This window comes from Hylobates moloch, unplaced genomic scaffold, assembly GCF_009828535.3.
Source record: "Hylobates moloch isolate HMO894 unplaced genomic scaffold, HMol_V3 SCAFFOLD_12, whole genome shotgun sequence".
Lineage (NCBI taxonomy): Eukaryota > Metazoa > Chordata > Mammalia > Primates > Hylobatidae > Hylobates > Hylobates moloch.
The window spans coordinates 95,645,188-95,663,497 of record NW_026652287.1 but is presented as its reverse complement, the minus strand read 5'-3'; the positions used below and the strand labels follow the sequence as shown (position 1 = coordinate 95,663,497).

Below are 18,310 nucleotides of genomic sequence, written 5' to 3'. Positions count from 1 at the left end.
AACGCCACCACATCTGGCTAATTTTTGTATTTTTAGTAGAGATGGGGTTTCCCCATGTTAACCAGGCTGGTCTCAAACTCCTGACGTTGTGATCTACCTACCTCGGCCTCCCAAAGTGCTGGGATGACAGGCATGAGCCACTGCACCTGGCCTAATTTTCCATCTTCTTATTGAGAATTTTTTATGAGTATTCTAGAATAGAAAGATCATATAGGTCATTTTCACCTGTTCAGGACTTTGTATGGATTTCTCTGTTACACTGGGGCACAAAGAAATGGCAGAACCTGAGCCAAGAATCCCCATCCTCAGGCGAAGTTCAAGGGATTCGAGGCTTAGAGAAATAAGGCAAGACCAGGAAAATGTGAAGATTCCAAAGGTTGGGTAGGAAGGGGTCCATGATTCATTCAGAGGGTCAGATATTTTTTAAATTATGCATTTCCTTTACCCATTGATTTCAGCTTTGGAAATTATTACAGTAGTCCTCCCTTATGTGCAGTTTCACTTACCGCGGTTTCAGTAACCATCAACCATGGTCCAAAAATAGGCGAGTACAATAAATATTTTGAAAGAGAGAGAGACCACATTTACATAACTTTTATTACAGTATAGTTATAATTGTTCTATTTTATTTTTTGTTGTTCTATTTTATTATTTGTTGTTGTTAATCTCTTACTGTGCTATTATAAAGTTTAATTTATAAATTAATCATATATTATATATATATATATAAAACACTTTAAAAGAAAGCTTGAGTGGCTATATTACTATCAAAGTAGATTTTAGATCAAAGAATATTGCCAAGGATAAAAAGGGACATACACAGATAAAACAGTCACTTCATCAAGAGGATATAACAATCCTCCATGTTGGCGGATTTTATATATATATATAAAATCCTCCATGTTGGCGGATTATATATATAATTTATATATAATTAATTTACATTATAGGTTTCTCCTATACATACATACATACCTATGATAAAGTTTAATTTATAAATTAATTATATATTATATATAATTATATATATATAATTTTTACATAATGTTTATACATAGATGTGTGTGTTCACATCGTTCTCATCAAGAGTGCAGAACTTGTGGTAAGAGCATCTTGCCATCTGTGTTCTTCTAAACTCTAGACCCTGTTTGGCTTCTCCTCTTAGAATGATACTTAGAGAAATAGTTCATTCATTTATTCATTCAACAGTCATTATGAAATGCTACAATGTGCCAGAGACTGTGGGACATGCTGGGGAGCACAGCTGTGAACCAGACAAACAGGATCCCTGTTTATAATTTATTATATTATATATAATTAATTTATAAATTAAACTTTATCATAAATATATATATATATGAAACATAGTCTCTATGGGTTCGGTACTGTCTGCAGTTTCAGGCATCCCCTGGGGGTCTTGGAAGTCATTCCCCGAGGATAAGGGCGGACTACTGTCTGTACATCCACATTTTAGCTACAAGGTTGTTCCCTGCAGTGGGTTACACTGAAAAATTGGAAGCAACCTAGTTGCCTAACAATAGCAGCCTGGCTAAATAAATTATGTCATATCCACACACTGTAATTCTAAGCAGGTTTTAAAATTATGTAACGGTGTTTCTCAAATTTTGTTATGTATCAGAATCACCTGGAAGGCTTGTTGAAACACAGATTGCTGGGCCCCACCGGCAGAGTTTCTGATTCAGTTGATCTTGGATAGGGTCCAAGAATTTGCATCTCTAACAAGTTCCCTAGGGGTGCTATTGGTCTGGGGAACCACTCTTTGAGAACCTCTGATGTAGAGATACATTTATTGACTTGGAAGAATACTCACAAGGTATATAAAGATGTTTATGTTGTATTTTATATGTATGCATACATACAGAAGTTTAGGTAGAAAGATATTATCAAGTTGGCATCCCTGGTTATCTCTGGAGGTAGATCACGTTGTAGGTACTTATTATCTTTAATATTTTGCATGACAGATTTTTCTGTAATGAGCATAATATTAACCACCAAAACATAATAAAATTTCTTAATTAAAAAATGAGATCATGAAGTCCTGGCCAATAGTACTAACAAGCCAGAAATACTGAAGTATGCTTGAACCTGGTCAAAAGGCTCAATCCCTGGCTTTCTAAATATTAATATATCTTGTTGGGAGTGTGTATTAAGAGGCAGCTGCAGACAGAGGATCAGTGATGGGCCTGTAGATACATTCCCTTCCTTATGGGAACAAAAAACAGAAGAGGCTGATACTATCCTGAGGGCTTCTACGTGTTTTCTTACTTCATTTCACTCATGCCATACAGGCTTCTTCTGGGGAAGTTTGAAGAAAAACTGGGTGGGACCCAAAGGGCGACCTGCCAGAAGTTGGAAGCATCTGGATTGGCGCACTCTTTGTTTCCTGACGCAGGGTAGATCCATTCCCAGGGTATCAGATTAAGGCGTCTCCTTTCTGGAAAAAAGATTTCATGGTTTAAATTCCCGTTCACTTTTGTGTCTGTGGCACTCTGCTGTCTCCTTTCCAGCACACAGCCTCAGGGGTCATGACGTCCCTTCCCTACTGATATCCGCGTGCCAACTGTGGTGTCATGCACACCAAGCACAGAGCCGCCATTCAGCTCCCACTGTCTGGGCTCAGGAAGCAGAAGAGCTTCAAAGTTCCTACAGACCTTGACAGAGCTTCCTCTAGCTTTGCCTGTGCGGAACAATTCTCAGGGTGAGGGGGAGATGGAATGGGGTGAGAGAGGGAACTAGGGTAAATGTCAAGGGTAAATATGTGGCAGAGACAGAGAGAGACCGAACAGTTGCCACCGAGGCTCAGGAAAAGGAAGGGTGGGCAGATAACGAGGAGAAGGACACCACAGACTTTTCAGTGGAGCCCTTACTTGGTTAGCACTGGTGTGGCCTTTTCCACGTCCTTGCATTACTGTGGTCGATAAAATAGGAGGTAGCACATTATTGATATCATTTAGAGCAAGGGTTCTTCCTGAGTGTCTAACAGAAATGCCAGTGTTTAGAAGTCATATTGAGAATAAGTTCCATATAAAGCCCATAATGGATTTTAAAAAATGCTTCGAAACAGAAAATCATGTTCTAGCTGTTGTTAAAAGAAAAAGATGTTACTTCTGTACTGACTTTTGAATATATGACATATTGTTTGTTGGAAAATTTTATTTTCCGATAAGCTTCCTTCCACCACTTTGCATGTGGATAAATGGGACAGAATGTGGTTTGAGTTTAAGATACAATGTTTTTTAAGCTTTACAAGTTCAAAAATAGCTAGAAATACAAATACCGGTTAATTATTCTGTTATTTCTTATTATTGTCATAATACTGGTGCTTGACGTGAAATTCAGTATGTGAATGAATGTAGACCCGACATAAGGAAGTTATTTGGAATTCTCACCTATTACACAAATGCCAAGAACAATGTTAAATTAATTAATTTGTTTACCAAAAATTTATTGAATACTTACTATGTGCCGGCCACTGTCCTAGGATACATCCGTGACCACCTACATGAAGTTTTTGGTCTGGACTGGGAAGACAGTAAATCACTAAACCACTACAGATATAATGTCAGATGGTGATAAGTACTAAGAATAAAAACCAGGCAGAGCCATTATAAGGACTTTGTATCTTGTTCTGAGGAAAATGGGAGGTCTTCGGATGGGGGTGGTTTAAACAAGGGAGTTACACGATCCAATCTTTGTTTATAGAGAACCACTCTGGCTACTGGCTGGACAATGGACTGCAGAGGGCAAATGTCTGCTGAATTATTACCCTCTCCCCCAAAGTTATATTTGGACAGGTCTGTACCAGTAGACCTTGGAGATGTGATCCTACGCAGTCGATTCTTTCCTTTTCATACTGTTGGTATGAAATTGATCTCTAAGGTGATACTTTTATATCCAAAAAGACAGAGTTATATTTTTAGGCAAGGTAAATCAGATACCACCTCTCTGCCTACAGTGTCCCAGTGGCTTCCACTACAGTCAGCATAACTCTACTGTGACTTCCACAGGGCTCCATTCATGTCTGTCTCACACCTGCTCTCTGTCCACCTCTCCAGCCACTCTCTTTGTTCACTGGTCTCCAGTCACACTGACTTTGTTGTTCTTCCTTGAACAAGCCAAGCTTCACTCTGCCTCAAAGCCTTTAAGCTTGCTCTTCCCTCTGCCCAGAATGCTCTTCCCAGCAAGATCTTTGTATGGCTGCCTTTATCTCAAGAGTCAGGTCTCTGCTGGTCACTCAATGTATACTTCTGTGTACAAACAGGCAGCACATCTGCTCCTTAGAATAACAGCACAGCTCTTTCCCAGGTGTGCTCAAGGTCTAAAAACTTCTTGTTATCTTATCGTTCACAGATGACATAAGGCATAAATCAAACAGGGACTACATTAGGCAAACAATTCAGGGTTTGCACACAGTCCTATAAACGCATGGTATTTTCTTTCTCCTTACAGGTTATTTTCAAAGCTTTGTCACCACCATACGATACAGAGAACCCTTACAGTGCCAAAGTTCAGGAGCAGCTGAAGATCACCAACCTTCGTGTGCAGCTGCTAAAACGACAGTCTTGTCCCTGTCAGAGAAATGACCTGAACGAAGAGCCTCAACATTTTACACACTACGCAATCTATGATTTCATTGTCAAGGGAAGCTGCTTCTGCAATGGCCACGCTGATCAATGCATACCTGTTCATGGCTTCAGGCCTGTCAAGGCCCCAGGAACATTCCACATGGTAGGTGAAACAAGTCCTCCCCTAAGAAAAACAAATCGTAAGTTACCTTCAGCTTTGGGCATTGGTTGGTATATGCTTAACATAGTGCTGCTAATTTTTTCCTCTGCCCATCACAGCTCCAACTCCATACCCATCCTATAAAGTGCCTATTAACTTGTCTTTTAATCTTCAGTTTTAGAATTGTAGTCAAGCATGATAACCAGATTCCTTGGAAAACACTCATGCCAGTTTGTAGTATGGTGACCTTCAGATATAAAGTGTAAAGTGAGCAGAAGCAAGAGGATGGCATGATCGTGTTAGTGGTATTATCACACAGAAACCAGCTTTGACAGTAAATGGGGACCATTGTGGAGTAGATTTTAAAGTGGGAAAAATAAGAACCTCTATTTTATGCCTGTTATCTTTGCTGTCCAGCCAGCAGAATGAATAAACTTCTCCTCTGTGAAAAGGACTGACCCCCTCCTCACCTAAGGCAGAGTTAAACTCTCTTTCCTCTAGGTTCACACATCTCCTGGGCTTTCCTCTGAATTTTTACTTCTCTGCATCCCCCAGGAGACCACGAACTCTCTGAGGAACTGTATGATCTTTGTATCCTCAGGACCAAGTGTATTACCTGGGCCAGAAGTAGGTGCTCAGTAGGTGTTTGGTTGAATGATAGCAACATAGGAATAGGGAGATGATGAAAAGTTAGTGTCATTGTTTATCTGTCCTTACCTCCCCGACTTCCAGAAAAGATACAAAGTGGCTCAGCAGTAAGCACCTTGTTGGGACACATCCAGAGACTATGGATGGGGATTGGGCAAGGAGAAAATAAGGATGACCACTCCAATTATTCGATTTTATATTTTGCTGATACTTCTGAGCAAACCAAAGCAATATGAATAAAATGGGAAAGGCTGCAGAATATTCTACTGCATTTGCTAAAGGGTAGACGTCCCTATTCTTTCTTCTTTCTCTCAGCCCTAGTATAGGATAGGCCACCAGCAGCCGGCTGGGCTGAGTCGCTGGGGCAGCATCAGGGTAACTAAAATGACTAGGACAGTAGCCGGAAAGTAACCAAAATAGAAACAGTGCTATTACTTGTAGAAGTTAATCTGGGCGCCCAGAGTTGAAGAAAATGCAGCATTCATTCAACAGATACCTGCTAGTTTCTAGACACTGATGGATCTTTTAAATCCTACAGTATTGTTTCAAATAAAGGGGGCTATGATTTAGTGTATCTCAGTTAACTGGGTTCAGGTAGGATTCAATCAGAAAATAACAAATATTTAGAGACACGTCAACCTACCAGACTGTGAACTAGAAAGCTTATGTGAGGTAGAGTGCTCAAAATATTTTGCCATGATATTTTAGTGAATTCGTGAAAGGAGAGCATGCAGATCTTTTGTTTCCTCAACTGTCTCTTATAATCCAAGCCATACAGGACCATCTCAGTGTAGAGTCCTGAGCAAAATGACAGAGGCCCCCATAACATGGCACAGGGTGGACCCTCAATATTTGTGGACTGAAGGACCTATGAGACTACCTGAATGGCTCTGATCAACCACAACAAAGTGCCAGAGTTCTCAAGGGCCTTATGAAAACTTCAGGTGGCCGGGCGCAGCGGCTCACACCTGTAATCCCAGCACTTTGGGAGGCCAAGGCGGGTGGATCACCTGAGGTCAGGAGTTCCAGACCAGCCTGGCCAACACAGCAAAACCCCGTCTCTACTAAAAATGCAAAAATTAGCTGGGCATAGTGGTGGGCACCTGTAATCCCTGCTACTCGAGAGGCTGAGGCACAACAATCACTTGAACCTGGGAGGCGGAGGTTGCAGTGAGCCAAGATCGTGCCGCTGCACTCTAGCCTGAGTGACAAAGCAAGACTCTGTCTCAAAAAAATAAATAAAAATTAAAAAAAAATCATGAGCATGCATTTAAAAGTATTACTTTCTTTTTTTAAAGTAAGTCCTCTAAACTTTCAGAGTTAACAACACTTTCTAAGGCTGAAGATAAAAATTCTAGAAGTTTCTCTTTGTTCTGCCAAATTCAACAACGGATAATTACTCAAAGCTAACAGACACTTTTGAAGAAGTCTTAAAATACAACTATTCTATACAATATACTGCCAGCAAGAAAATTATCAGCCTGTAAAGAGGTTCAGGATAACCAAGTAAAGGAGACTATACAGTAAGTGTTTTTCCATTTCAAAAGGATGTGAGAATGAGACATCTCATCCTAGAAGACCCTATGGAATGGAAACCTCATTTTCTTACTAATCTCCTGCTGCTTTGAAATTGGAAGCAATTTCCTTTTAAAATAATATCAGTTTGCTGACATCTTTCTATTCCATTTTCATACTGATTTCAATTTGTGCAGCAGTGGTAGCAGCCCCTAGTGCCATTACTAAGCATGTGTTTGAATGGAGCTAAGCCAAGCCAAAACTGTGGATAAGGCCAGGTAGGGGGTAAAAAACAGCCTAAGTGGCCAAGACTGTGTTCGCTTCCAGGGATCCAGTTCCATGACAATTCTTGCTATCCCTACTCTCTTTAGAAAAAAGAAAAAAGATGGAAAAAGAACCCATAAGCAATTGGACCAATAGCGGCCATGGTTGGAAATGTGAATTATTCTGGTTTTTGATTTTTCCACCCTTAAGCTTGGGTGCATTTGACTTTTATCTATACTTTTTTCTGAATTATAAAAGAGCTTGTATTAAATTTGGAAATGGTTGCCTCTTTTTGAATGTGGTTTTTGTTTTGTTTTGTTTTTTGAGATGGAGTTTCGCTCTTATTGCCCAGGCTGGAGTGCAATGGCAGGATCTCGGCTCACCACAACCTCCGCCTCCCTGGTTCAAGTGATTCTCCTGCCTCAGCCTCCGGAGTAGCTGGGACTATAGGCATGTGCCACTATGCCTGGCCAATTTTGTATTTTTAGTAGAGACGGGGTTTCTCCGTGTTGGTCAGGCTGGTCTTGAACTCCTGACCTCAGGTGATCCGCCTGCCTCACCCTCCCAAAGTGCTGGGATTACAGGTGTGAGCCACCGCGCCCAGCCTGAATGTGATGTTTTAGTTCCTATGATTGCTTCACTGAGCATATCGCACATTGAAAGTATAGCCCTTTGCCTTATTAGGAACGTAGGCATAGATTAATTGTCCCACATTTGTGTGTCTCTGGACACCATTCATTTTATGTACATGGCTGTAGAAGAACTGAAATCTGATTGTGCCTGCAGAATGGAAGGTAGCTTCTTCAGAAATGCTGTTCTTTTGCAGGTCAGCTTACATAGGTATGTGCACACAAATCTAAATTTTTAGCACAGTTTTTTTTGTTTTGTTTTTTCAATTATAAAATAGATTGTATTTTTTTTATTATACTTGAAGTTTTAGGGTACATGTGCACAACGTGCAGGTTAGTTAGTTACATATGTATACATGTGCCATGTTGGTGTGCTACACTCATTAACTCGTCTTTTAACATTAGGTATATCTCTTAATGCTATCCCTTCCCCCACCCCATAACAGGCCTCGGTGTGTGATGTTCCCCTTCCTGTGTCCATGTGTTCTCATTGCTCAATTCCCACCTATGAGTGAGAACATGCGGTGTTTGGTTTTTTGTCCTTGTGATAGTTTGCTGAGAATGATGGTTTCCAGCTTCATCCATGTCCCTACAAAGGACGTGAACTCATGCATATTATTCCATTGTGTATATGTGCCACAATTTCTTAATCCAGTCTATTATTGTTGGACATCTGGCTTGGTTCCAAGTCTTTGCTATTGTGAATAGTAGCACAGTTTTTATCTGCAGCAGTGGAGTGTGGTCCCTGAACCAGCACCATCAGCCTCACCTGGCAACTTGTGAGAAATAACACATTCTCAAACCTTACCCCAGACCTACTGAATCAGAAATTCTAGAGATGAGGCATAAGAATCTATGTTTAACGACCCCTCCAGGTGTTCTAATGCTTGCTAAAGTTTGAAAACCGTTGCTTTACAGACTATGCCAATTCATCTGTGGCTAATATTGTTGCTAAAATGAGTAATTAATGAAACCTGATTTTATGGGCTAGAATTTTTTATGGCTGATAATGGCAAATTAGGGAAGTTAATGGAAATGGCACCCTATTTCTTAAACTATCGAAAAGAATAGGAAAAGAGATTCAAACTAGGAACCTCATTTACCTTAATACATTCCTTTTTTTTTTTGAAAAGGAGTCTCGCTCTCGCTCTGTCACCCACGCTGGAGTGCAGTGGCGTGATCTTGGCTCACTGCAACCTCCCCCTCCCAGGTTCAAGCAATTCTCATGCCTCAGCCTCCCAAGTAGCTAGGATGACAGGCACGCACCACCATGCCCGGCTAATTTTTGTATTTTTAGTAGAGATGGGGTTTCGTCCTCCAGGCCAGGCTGGTCTCCAACTCCTGACCTCAAGTGATCTGCTTGCCTCGGCCTTCCAAAGTGCTAGGATTACAGGCATGAGCCACCACGCCCAGCCCCCTCCTGTGTCTTTTAATACAGCATCACCTTCCCCCCATGTTTCCCCTTCTCTCCAGATCCATTTCACTTAGTCTCACCAGTTCAGTTTTCCTTCATCTATTTTACTGGAAGGCAGAACAGTGTGATGATTAAGACCCTGGTACTGGAGCCAAACACAGCTAAATCTGACTTACCACAGCATTTACTAAGTTACTTGGTCTCACTGAGCCTCAGTTCTCTAATAAAATGAGGATAATATCTACCTTTTGTAGTTATGGTAAGGATTTAAAAGTCTGATGCTCTGTGCCCGGGATATGGTAGACACTACTTACACTGCTGTCATGATTCTATTGTATTACCTCAGCCATCTCTACTCTTCTCCTTCATACACTTCTTTGCCAATAATGACAAAAATAAATCACAGCTTATGTGCTATTTGGCGTGTTTACAAGGCTGAGGGTTTTGTGGCAAGGAAAACTGTACTTTGACTCCAGCCTGCTGGAATCCCAGAAATTGTGTGAAGAGATCTTAAGCTTTTTTCTCTTTGCAGCTGTAGAGGACTGATTTAGTTCTCTTTTTCCTAGCAGCTGGTGATTTTACAGCTGTTGGGTGATGAATGGTAATAAGAGGGAATATGGAATGTTTCATTATTTTATTCAATTATCATCCACTGGATAACATGGAGGCCTTAGAATACTGTGAGAAATATTTAAATGCCCTGAGCTGCACTTGTTAAGGCAGATTTTTCTCCTGTAATTTGGAACTTATTTTAAAAGATGGTCAATATTTTGACTGATGGGTCTAAGTCTGAGGGTAAGCACTGAGACCTGTGGAACCATATAATGGGGTTTGAGGAAAATGTTTCTTAGCTACCTAGCTGTGTAAGGCAGGTTTTAGAATCATTCATATAGTCTCATTATGAAAGTGTTTCCCGAGGAATCCGGATACATTCATTCATGTATTTATGTTTTCATATATCATATGTCATGTTTTATAAATTAGGACAGATTTAAAACTACAGTTTTCATCTTCTTTTGAAAATTTATTTTAAATTTTATTCACGTTCTATGAATAAGCCAAAAGTATCATTAGAAAGCTCTTCAGGCCGGGTACGGTGGCTCACGCTTGTAATCCCAGCACTTTCGGAGGCCGAGGCAGGCAGATCACCTGAAGTCAGGAGTGATCTGCCTGGCCAACACGGTAAAACCCCGTCTCTACTAAAATACAAAAATTAGCTGGGCATGGTGGTGCACGCCTGTAGTCCCAGATACTCCGGAGACTGGGGCGGAAGAATCGCTGGGACCCGGGAGGCAGAGGTTGCAGTGCGCCGAGATTGCGCCATTGCACTCCAGCCTAGGTAACAAGAGCGAAACTCCATATGAAAAAAAAAAAAAAGAAAGAAAGAAAGAAGAAAGGAAGAGAGAGAGAGAAAAGAAAGCTCTTCAATCTTTAAGGTGTTAAGGAAATGAACAGGAGATTTTTAAAATGATAAAGTTATTAAATTTGACTATAAAATCGAGATTTTAAGAGAGAAAGGAAAGAGAGAGAGAGAAAGAGAAAGACAAGAAAAGAAAGGGAGAGAAAAGAAAGCTCTTCAATCTTTAGGGTGTTAAGGAAACGAACAGGAGATTTAAAAAACAATAAAGTTATTAAATTAGACTATAAAATCAGGATTTTAAAATACTTTAAATGGTAAAACATGCATGTATGTTTGGAAATGTACATCTGTAAATTAGTTTTCGGTTTTAGCACAGAAAAAAGCTATCATGGATTATAAATACTGATGACAACAGTTACCCTTACTGAATGCCTACTATGTGCCAGATCTTGTGCTGTCATGATACAAGTATTATTGAATTTAATCTCCATAACAACTACATGGAGTATCATTTTCTTTCACAGATGCGAGACCAAGACTTGAAAATGTTGACTTTTCCAAAAAGAATGAAGGGTAGAGCCACAGTTTACATTCACCTGTCAGACACTAAAGCCCATTCTCTTTTTGTTGGTGTTGTGCTGTGAAAGACTTGGATCTAACCAGGGTTGACATCGTGCCTAGAACAGAGAAAAGAGAGGGAGGGGGAAAAAGGATTGGAGAGGGCAGGGGCGATGAGGCTGGGTTCAAGGGATTGATCATCATGATAACCACAGAATCTAAACTAAGGAGGGAAGTGAGAGAGTAAAGACAATTCTCACCCCCAAAGGTTAGCTGATTTATTTACTTATTTTTATTATTATTTTTTGAGATAGAGTCTCGCTCTGTTGCGCAGTGGTGCAATCTCGGCTCACTGCAACCTCTGCCTCCCAGATTCAAGCGATTTTCCTGCCTCAGCCTCCCGAGTAGCTGGGATTACAGGCGCCCACTACCACGCCCGGCTAATTTTTATTTTCAGTGGAGATGGGGTTTCACCATGTTGGCCAGGCTGGTCTCGAACTCCTGACCTCAGGTGATCTGCCCACCTCGCCCTCCCAAAGTGCTAGGATTACAGGTGTGAGCCACCATGCCCGGCCTAGCTGTTTTATATTTTATAAAGTCCTTTCCTCTGCATTATTTCACTCCATCTTTACTATAACCCTAGAAGGTATGACTGCTCTTACAGGGATAGGTAAACTATCCAAGTCCTCTACGTTTTAATGTAACCAGAAATTAGCACTGATTCTCTTCCATTAACAACTAGTGAAATGGCTTCAAAGGGAAGAAAAAGAGAAAGAATAAAAGCAAAAACTTTGGATATTCTACAAAGTAAATAATTTAGAAGTGACTGTCTTTGGAGGGGTATGGATATCTATGGTTTTATTAGGAAGAGGGATTTCTGGATCTACCATCCTTTACTTCCCTCTCTAGCCCTAAATCATTTTTGCTGCTGATGAAAAGCACCAGCAACCTCTATCATTTAATTTGTCACATTCGGATCTGGAGGAATAGGTAATCCTGTCACCAAAGGAGGTGCAACATATTCCTAATACTAACAAAATTTAAAGCCTGCCAATTTGATACAATTAGTGTGAGCCTATCTTCAATCCTTATTTCAGTGCTCCTGTGTTAGCATGGCATAGCTCTACTGGTAGTCCCTTAGCACTGAGTAACCACAGGTGCTATAGAAGGTGTACAGAATGTTGATTTTACTTTATTTACTACCTCATATTTCCTAATAGAAGGGCAAGCCAGATTCATGTTCGTGGCTGGAAATTGTTAGTGCTTTGACTGTGTTTTCTCTCCACACAGTAAGACATACTTTCTTTTAATGGCAAAAATTGCCCGGGATTACTGTTTTTGATGATCAGGAAACAAGAAGACTTTGGGACCAGAGGCATTCTAAAATAATCTTGGCACCCATGGAAGGATTTCCTGTGGGGTTCCTTTCAAGAGTTCCCCCAGAACAATTAGATATTTATTTATAGGCCTTTATTTCACAGAGAGGTGAAAGGATAAAAATACCTGAAAGGTAAAATGTTGGTATCAGAGCTGACATCTCTAAAAGTGAAATAGAAGCCAATGGGAAAGTAAGGTTGATTCTCCAAAATATAATATTTGTTCGTTTAACTTTTCATGAACATGCTTTCCAGAAAGTGAATGTTTTTCCAGAAAACATATATATTTAGGTCAAAATTGGGGCATTGTAAAAGTGCAAAAATGAATCTAACAGGTTTGAAATACTTGTTCTATAAATTTGGGAAGGAACAACTCATATTTGACCTTTTTCTTACTATAAAGTACTCCCCAAATATTCAGGGCATATCTCACTTTGCAAATTTTCTCATGAATAGTTCTTTTTCAGTATAACACTTTTGGGTCCATCTGTGAATAGCTGGGAGCCTGGAGTCAGATCTCTGTGTCTGGAAGACCTGGCCTTGCAATTTCACTGCTAATATAATGGGTTCATGGGGAGAAGGAAGCTACATGGGAAGAGAAAAGCTGAGGTTACTGATAGATATCCGACTTCGGTGCACAAATCGTGTCTCCACGGTATTTTGTTTGTGTCTTGCCAATTTTATAATAGCTGGAAGCATACTTCAATCTGTCCTGAAACAGTTATATTCAGTAGAAGATAAACTGTGATTTAAGTCCTTATTCTCCCTTGCAAGGGAAATTTTTAGTGACAAGACACGTAAGGTTAAAATGCACACACACACACACACACACACACACACTCATTCCAGAAGATGGAAAAAAACCCACAGCCATTTCAAATAGTAAGGAAAACAAGATCTATTAATGTTGACATTCAAAACCTTAATAATATAATTGGGACTATGATTGCATTACATCTCAGCAATGTAAATATTTTAATGGAATAAAATAGTAAATTAGTACACATACAGGAATATAGAAGGGCTATAATATTTGTTAACTCATTAAAGTTTTTTTTTAATATGGGATTCTAATTTGGCATCTTTTTAGCTCTTTTGCTAGTCTTTAGGTAGAACAAAAATAGAGAAAATTATGGTTTCAAAAACCAAGACAAAATATATTTTAGCTTTAAGATAGCTCACATATTATAATGGAAAAAATTATTATATTTGTTCTACTATTAAATATTTTATATATAACATAAACATTATGCAATTCATACAAGTAAACACGAATCAAGTGTCTTGACTTTCAATTTCGCATCTCTAAGGGCATGTATTTGTCCATTCTTGCACTGCTGTAAAGAAATACCTGAGACTGGGTAATTTATAAGAAAAGAGGTTTAATTGGCTCACGGTTCTGCAGGATGTACAGGAAGCATGGCAGCATCTGCTTCTGGGGAGGCCTCAGGAAGCTTCCAATCATGGAAGGCAAAGCGGGAGCAAGACCTCTGGCATGGCAGGAGCAGGAGCAAGGGTAGGGGAGGTTCCACAGACTTTTAAACAACCAGATCACTTGAGAACTCACTATCCTGAAGACAGTGCCAAGGGGAATGGTGCTAAACCATTCATGAGAAACAGCCCCCATGATCCAATCGCCTCCCACCAGGCCCCACCTCCAACATTGGGGATTACAGTTTGACATGAGATTTGGATGGGGACACAGATCCAAACCATATCAGGGCAATACTACCAGGCATGTAACTTAGCTGGCTCAGTGAGCTCTCAGAATTTCTGAAAGGCAGTGATTTTATTGTTTCCCAGATAAGAACCTAGTAGCCATTAAAATTAAAGAGAACACAGGATCATAGTATTTCTATAGGCTGAACAGAGGCAAAAAATCCTGTAGCCTATTTGTCTTTTAGTTCAAATTTATAACTTAATTCAATTCAACTTAACACACCAGGAATAGAAAGGAACTTCCTCAATGTAATAAAGGTTAGAAAGGAACTTCTCGATGTAATAAAGGTCATCCATGAAAAGTCCCCTGTTAACATCATACTTAATGGTGAAAAACCAAATACTTCCTCTCATGATCAGGAATCAGACAAGGATGTCTGCTTTCACACCTTCTATTCAATATGGTGCTGGAAGTTCTAGCCAGGGCAATTAGGCTAAAAAAATAAGTAAAGAGCATTCAGATTAGAAGGGAAGAAGTAACTCTATATTTATTCACAGATGACATAATCTTAGATTATAGAAAACTCTTAAGAATTCACCAAAAAACTATTACAGCTGATAAACAAGTTGTAAGATACAAGATCAACATTTTAAAAATCAATTATATTTTTATACACTGGCAATGAACAATCCAAAAATGAAATTAAGAAAACAATCTCATTTACAATAGCATCAAAAAAGAATAAAATGGAGAGAAATAAACTTAACCAAATGCAGGGCCTATACACTGAAAACCCTGAAACATTGTTTAAAAAAATTAAAGAATACCTAAGTAAAGGGAAAGACATTTTGACTTCATGCATTAATTAGAAGGCTTAATATTATTAAAATGACAGTACTCTCCAAACTGACCTATAGATTCACTGTGATATCTATCAAAATTCTAGCTGCCCTTTTTGCAGAAATGGACCAGCTGAACCTAAAATTCATGTGGAAAAGCAAAGGACCTCAAATAGCCAAAACAATCTTGAAGAACAGCAAAGTTGGAGAACTCACACTCTCCAATTTCAAAGCTTACCTCAAATCTATAGTAATTAAAACAGTGTGGTACTGGCAAAAGGATAGGCATATAAATCAATAGGAGAGAGAGTTCAGAAATAAACTCATACATTTGTGGCCAAAATTAACAAAAATTCACTCAAAATGGATCAAAAACCTAAATATAGAGCTAAAATTATAAAACTCTTATAAAGAAACATAGGTGTAGATCTTCATGACTTTGGATTAAGCAATGGTTTCTTAGATATGACACCAAAAGCACAAGCAACAAATAAAACAAATAAATTGGACATCATCAAAATGAAAAACTTTTGTGCATCAAAGGATACTACCAAGAAACTGAAAAGACAATGCACAGAATGGGAGTAAATACTTTCAAATCATATATTTGAAAAAGTTCTAGTATCCAGAATGTATAAAGAACTCTTACAACTCAACAACAAAAAGACAAATAACCCAGTTTAATAATCAGTAAAAGATTTGAATGACTGGTCTTGAGCCACCCAAAGAAGGTATGCAAATGGCCAATAAGCACATAAAAAGATGTTCAACATCATTAGTCATTAGGGAGATGCAAATCAAAACAACATTGTGATACCACTTTACATCCATGGCTATGATCAGAAAGACAAACAATAACAAGTGTTGGGGATGATGTGGAAAAGTTGGAACCTTCATACATTGCTGGTAGAAATGTAAAATGCTACTGCTGCTGTGGGAAATCAGTCTGGCATTTTTTTGAGACAGAGTCTTGCTCTGTCTCCCAGGCTGGAGTGCAGTGGTGCAATCTCGGCTCACTGCAAGCCCTGCCTCCCAGGTTCATGCCATTCTCCTGCCTCAGCCTCCCGAGTAGCTGGGATTATAGGCGCCTGCCACCATGCCCGGCTAATTTTTGTATTTTTAGTAGAGACGGGGTTTCACCATGTTGAAGGCTGGTCTCGAACTCCTGACCTCAGGTGATCCGCCCATCTTGGCCTTCCAAAGTGCTGGGATTACAGGCGTGAGCCACCGTGCCCGGTCCTGTCAAAACTTTTAATATGGAGTTGCCATATGACCCAGCAATTCTACCCCTCAGTATATACCCAAGTGAATTGAAAACATGTCTACACAAAATCTTGTACATGAATGTTCATAGAAGCATTATTCATAGTAGCCAAAAAGTGGAAACAACTCAAGTGTCCATCACTTGATGAATGAATAAACAAACCATGATATATCTATACAATGGACTATTATCCAGCCATAAAAAGGAATGAAATACTGATAAACATTATAATTTGGATAAGCCTTGAAAATGCTGTGCTAAGTGAAACCCAGACACAAAAGCCCACATATTGTATTATTCCTTTTATATGAAATCCCCAGAATAGACAAATCCATAAAGACAAAATAGGTTGGCAATTGGCAGGTACTGGCAATTAAGGGGGAATGAGAAGTGACTGCCTAGTGAGCATGAGATTTCTTTTTGGAGTGGTGAAAATGCTGTGGAATTAGGTGGTGGTAATGATTGTACAACATTTTGAATATACTGAAACCACTGAAATGTGCACTAGAATGGTTAAAAATAGTGAATTTTATGTTATGTGAATGTTATCTCAGTAAGAAAAAAATCAATAGCTTAAAAAAAAACCCAAACAAAAACAGAAAAACAAACATGGTGGGTTACATAGGAATTTTATAGAATAAATATATTTCTTTTCAAGACCAGTCATTAAAGTGACTGATTTCAAAAGCAATAGCTTTTGGATGGTTGAGCATTGAAGAAAACCAATTCTTTCAACAGCTGTGGCTGTTGTTTCTGGCCATATACAGATAGTCACGTATTTCTGAATGGCTCTGTATTCTGATAGAGTTTCTAAACAAGCATAACTGTAATAAACCAGTATTCCACCTTCATTTTTCATGTGCGCATACTCAATAATGAAGACTGTGTTTTACAAGATTCGCCTAGAAACAAACAGTTTCCCGATATGAAAAGAAGCATCTGAATGAATTAACAACAAAAAAACAACGGAAAACAACATGCCCTAGTAACTGGCTTCTTGTACTACAATCAGGGGCTCATTTATCTTAAACATGTCAACTTTTGTAATACCCTGTGCCCTGTATAGAATACTGGTGACAGTCAGACAGTGCTGTCAAGAAAGAAGGGAAACAGCAGGAAACGTGAACGAGACTGGATCTTTAAAAAAATCTTTGTAAGGGAATACATAGTAGCCTGTGACAAGAAATTTTTTTCCTTTAAAACAACAAGAAACTATGCAAACACTTTGAGCAAATGAATCTCAATGGGTGAAAAGTACTTAATAATCCTCACAGCATTTCTGATAGAATTTACCTGGCCCCCAACTAATTATAACAACTCTTCTAAATCCTAGAAGACGGTGAATAAAACCCTACAACACCTTCCTTCATTCTCAAACACTACTTCACAGACAAGTTACCTACAAAGTGACCTCTACTCGTTTTTTGCTTTCACGCAGTTTCCCAGGTTCTTGCCTAATAGTTGTGTTAAGAGTTTAAATGGCTTACTAGAAGTTATATATTGTTAATTCCGTTTTTGCTGCCTCTTTCTAAAATTATTAAAATTAAATAGGTACTAAGAGATTGAAATCGATGTAATCCCCTTTTCCCTCCAAGAGATTCTATTATAAGAAGTTATTTTAGGTGTTTGTGGAAAGCAAAAAAAAAAAAATCCTCCTGATGACATCACTGTTCTAAGATGGAACTTCTAATATTTTAGGAATCTCTTGGGAGTTCTGTTCCCTATTCTGTCATTGGTTTGCTTTCTGACCTTGGGAAAGTTTAAGCATAAAAAGACAAGTGCAAAGGAAAGTTATGAAAACAAGACTGAGATCAAATGAAGAACAAAGATGGAGTAGGTAGAATGACTATGTAGCTACTGTCTTAGTAACTGAGCATAGTGACCTAGTAGCAATTTGGCTTGAAAGAAATTTCAAATTACTTGGCTGTGTATTGAGATAGTTTCACATATAGTATTATAGAAAAGTCTGTCTATAGACAGGAATTACAGCAAAAATCTAGTATTTTTGTTGTAATACTTGTTGATCATCTTTTGCTC

General features: G+C 39.0%; 1 protein-coding gene across 2 annotated transcripts in view; it reads left to right on the top strand.

Annotated features, from left to right (window-relative positions):
* NTN4 (netrin 4) overlaps nucleotides 1–18,310 on the top strand; it is a 129,954-nt gene that overhangs the window by 44,495 nt on the left and 67,149 nt on the right. For both annotated transcript variants that reach the window (XM_032170938.2, XM_032170939.2), the window contains exon 3: nucleotides 4,471–4,749. In XM_032170938.2, the coding sequence (XP_032026829.1) occupies nucleotides 4,471–4,749 (279 nt within the window). The remainder of the gene's footprint in view (nucleotides 1–4,470; nucleotides 4,750–18,310) is intronic.